At 33.0% G+C, this 4071-nt stretch overlaps 1 protein-coding gene across 1 annotated transcript in view; it reads right to left on the bottom strand.

Annotated features, from left to right (window-relative positions):
* LOC106691598 (mediator of RNA polymerase II transcription subunit 14) overlaps positions 1 to 4045 on the bottom strand; it is a gene marked incomplete at its 5' end in the record, with an annotated part of 17211 nt that extends 13166 nt beyond the window's left edge. Inside the window, 3 exon segments of the mRNA XM_067051256.1 lie at positions 305 to 439; positions 1288 to 1446; positions 3843 to 4045. Coding sequence (XP_066907357.1) covers positions 305 to 439; positions 1288 to 1446; positions 3843 to 4045 — 497 coding nt within the window.
* Between the last annotated feature and the right edge of the window lie 26 nt (positions 4046 to 4071).

The raw sequence follows: 4071 nt of genomic DNA, 5'->3' as shown, positions 1-4071 counted from the left end.
TAATTGTAATAAAATATTATTGTTTCATTTAATTTATATACCTTATTTATATTATTAATGATTAAATAATTATTTTCCTTTTGTGCATTAGTTAAATTCATTTACAGAATTTCATTTTCAATATTTCCATTAACGATTACCCAAATAAAGCAGAACCTTACATTTAAAGCGTTAGGAAAGTCCTTTACACATTTGATTCCAAATGCAATAATGATATTTATTTAAATAAAATTTGAGGAAACTATATTCCCTCAAAACAAAATGCTTAATCGGAAAATAAATATTGTTTTTAATCATAACTTACCAGTTCTAGCTTCATAATTTGAATGAAATCCTTCAGGACATTTTGAGGAACGTTCAACATTTTACCGAATCCAGAAAGAGCCGTGTGTTTGTATGGAGGAGCTGCTGCCTTTGTCTCGAAGAAAGTTTCTAGGACCTAATAATAATTTAGAAAAAAAAATCAATAAATTTATTTATTAAATAAAAACAAAAAAAAATTAAACTAATGAGGTGTTAATAGTTGACCGTAGAGCAGAGATGGACAAATATTATCTATAGTTGAAACTAATAGCTGCAGTTGCCATGGATACGACCCTTATTCATGAATGGACCATTGATAAATAAATATCGTATCCATGGCAATTTTAACTATTAGTTTCAACTATAGCTCATTTTTGCTCAACTCAACTTGAGAGATATGAGAAGGTGGTCGGAAGGTGTGGTCAGCAAAGATAAACAAACAAAACTTATTTATTATTTGTGCCAACTTTTCAACCTAAATTTCAGGTCTGAAAAAAAAAGAAGTTATCAACCTTAATTCAGAAAAACTTTTAAAATAATAATAATATTTCCAAGTTTGTTTATTATTATTTTTTATGTTTCTCTGAACTAAGGTTGTTATCTCATTTTCTGTTTTCGTCCCTGAAATTCAGATCGAAACATTGGCACAAATGAATAGGTTTTGTTTATTTGTGTATATTTGCTGACCACACCCCTGAACATCTTCCCAACATAAAATTAAACTAATCTAAATATTACTCTAGCTCTTCCTATTCACAATTTCTCCCAAAATAATATTTATTTAACTTGTTATTTATTTATATTCCCGATTCTTTTTAAATCATTTCTAACATAACCAAAGCTTAAGTCATAAATTTTCTATTGATATAATTTAGAAATGGATATGAAGAAGGAGCAATACAACACCCTTAATATTACTACAGAGGCACTCAAACAGGTTTAATTACTTAGAAGTTATTGAAAACAAAATTCTCTAAATTTTACCTGTAGTTCTTCAGGTGACCAAGTGTCCTTGTGTTCCGGCAGGGGCGTAATATTGATGTGGAGGCTCTCAAGGTGTTGAGAATTGAGCCCAACACGACATTGAAGTGTTTCAACTTTGAAATGAACGACTCCAGGTTCATTTGTAGGGATACTCGTCAGCTGTAAAAGAAAAAAAAAATACATGTCAAATATTTCAACACATAGATATAAACGTATATAGAAATAAAGTGGTGATATATTAGTTGATATTTAATTAATTTAATATTTAAAATTCACTGAAAATCTTACAACTATTGACAAATCATTATGGAGAACCATCAAACAGCTGCTGAATTTCAAAGATTTTAACTATCCTCTTCTCACCGAATCCCAAACCTGGACCAGAACTGACAAACAAAAATTGCAAACCTTTGGAGAACACCTTTCTAAAACCTTTATTCTGCATCCCGATATCCTTAACCCAATTCACCTTGAATGTATTGAAGCAGAACTAAATATTCCACTCCGAATGACCCTACCATCTAAAACATTTCATCCTTCTGAAATACCAGCATCATTCAGCGATTACCTACCCGCAAAACTCCTGGATACGACCTAATAACATCTCACATCCTTAAACTTCTTCCTCGAAAAGCCATCCTATTCCTCACCTACATATATAACGCTGTTCTCCGTTCCTGACCTATGGAAACTATCTATAATCAAATTGATCCCCAAACCCCAAAAGCCGCCAGAACACCCATTCTCTTATTGTCCCATCTCTCTATTACCGATCATGGGAAAAATCCTCGAAAAAACTTATTTTGAAACGCCTATACCCCATCCTAGATTCCAATCATATAATCCCAGATCACCAGTTTGGATTCTGTACGTTCCACTCCACTATCCAGCAATGTCATCGTGTGGTGGACGTTGTCTCGTCTTTTTTGTAGCACGGAATGTACGGAGTTTTTTTCGATACAGAGAAGGCTTTTGATCAAGTCTGGCACCCGGGACTGCAGCCATACATTAGTTTACTTTTATTTCATGCTATATATTATCTTATTTTGTTAAATATTTTAGTTGTTTATATATTTTTGTAGCCCTGATGAAGCTTAGCAAAGTGGGACAAAACGTTGGCTTATAATTAATAGTATAATTATTATTTGAGTTATTTTTACCCCACCCAGACCATCTTCTTTTTAAATATTACAGACTGTCAATCAACCATATTCCAGTAAATACATTCAATTTTGAATTGATTGATCATTTTTTCTTCCACTATTTTCTTTATTATTATCTTGCTTATGAAGTTAATATTTCTGAGTAGAATCCTCACACAAGAATGAAAAGATAGGAAACTGCATGTTGATTTAGACTATTAGACCATTTACTAGACAAATGGTCTAAAATTCCAATTCTTTACAAAAGACTGATTTATATAATAGGCTTAATAATAAGGCCAATCTGGACATAAGAAGTTGAGCTTTGGGGCTCCGCTAAACCTTTGAATTCCTCTCATATCCAATTCTTACAATCCAAAATCTTTCATAAAATCCTCAATGCTTCTTACTTAGTCACAAATAAAATCATACATAAAGACCTTAATGTTGCATATGTAACCGACCTAGCCGAACCAGACATCATTCCTTCCATTATAAACTTCGTAACCACCCAAACCCACTAGTTTCTAACCTTGCCTCTTTTTCCATTCCTGACAATCCTCCAAGGCGCCTGAAAAGAAGATGGCTACGAGGCCTGTTAGTATAAAAATGTCATTAGAGTGCTACCAATGGATAGTCTTGGATAACTGAGATCAAATTTACTGAATGTATAATATAATATATAGTCGTAAATTTCAATAAAGATATTTAAAAAAATATTTCTGAGATAATTTTATCCCGTCTTCAAAATTACATTGTTAATATCAAAAAGTTTTTTCTCAAAATATTTTCCTACCTGTAGCTTAAAGCAACACAACTAAAGTCTATTTTTTATATAGTGGTGCCTGTCAAAGATTAAATTTTGATACAGAAAACCTGACGATGTCCTTACAAAATAGTGAAGCAACTGTTTCTTTTTCCAAACCACAATGACATATATCTGATTTGCTTTAATACTAGCACATCTGACAAAAAAGAAAAAGGATATCAGAGATAGGGGTTACTTTCTAAATTGGGTCTCTCCTACAGACTGTGCTTAAGCTATTAGGGCTGTCATAAAGTAATCCTAAGCCTATAAGCCTAGTCAATGATACATTCTATGGAGTATAATATAAAGAAATATAGAATAAAAAAAAACTATAAAATTAACCTAATGCATTTGTATTCCCTTTTGGCTACCCCCTTATTACTAGATTCCAGTATTTTTTTATTTTTCTCTTGTCCACTCTTTAAAACCCTGTAAATTGTGTAATAAATTCTTATGTACAGTCTACTTATTAACCCAACCAGCTTATTCTAAAGAGAGCGCCTGGTCTTCAATTGAAGGTGCACACTTCATACATCTTTTGTGACCAAATGGAACAGATATTGATTTGTTAATCTCTGCTATTATTCATATCTGATAGTACTCACACATTCGTCATTTTGGATGAACCTCTGAAGCTGGCGCCGCATGTAAACACAACCGAGGAACCTCTCGAGAGGAGCAAGCTCGGGTCCTGGCAGACCTTGGGGGTGCGTAGACGGAGTACACAAAATATCGAGGGCCTCATGGGATATCAAAGTAGGAACTGCACCGGCCCACGAACGTTGTGGTAATACCCTTTGCACACCTCCTGGAAATAAATGTAACATGAGTCTA

Source organism: Halyomorpha halys, unplaced genomic scaffold (assembly GCF_000696795.3).
Source record: "Halyomorpha halys isolate HHAL.00 unplaced genomic scaffold, Hhal_1.1 Scaffold2525.1, whole genome shotgun sequence".
NCBI lineage: Eukaryota > Metazoa > Arthropoda > Insecta > Hemiptera > Pentatomidae > Halyomorpha > Halyomorpha halys.
Note: the sequence above shows the minus strand (reverse complement) of the source record. Positions and strands in the feature narration are given on the sequence as shown.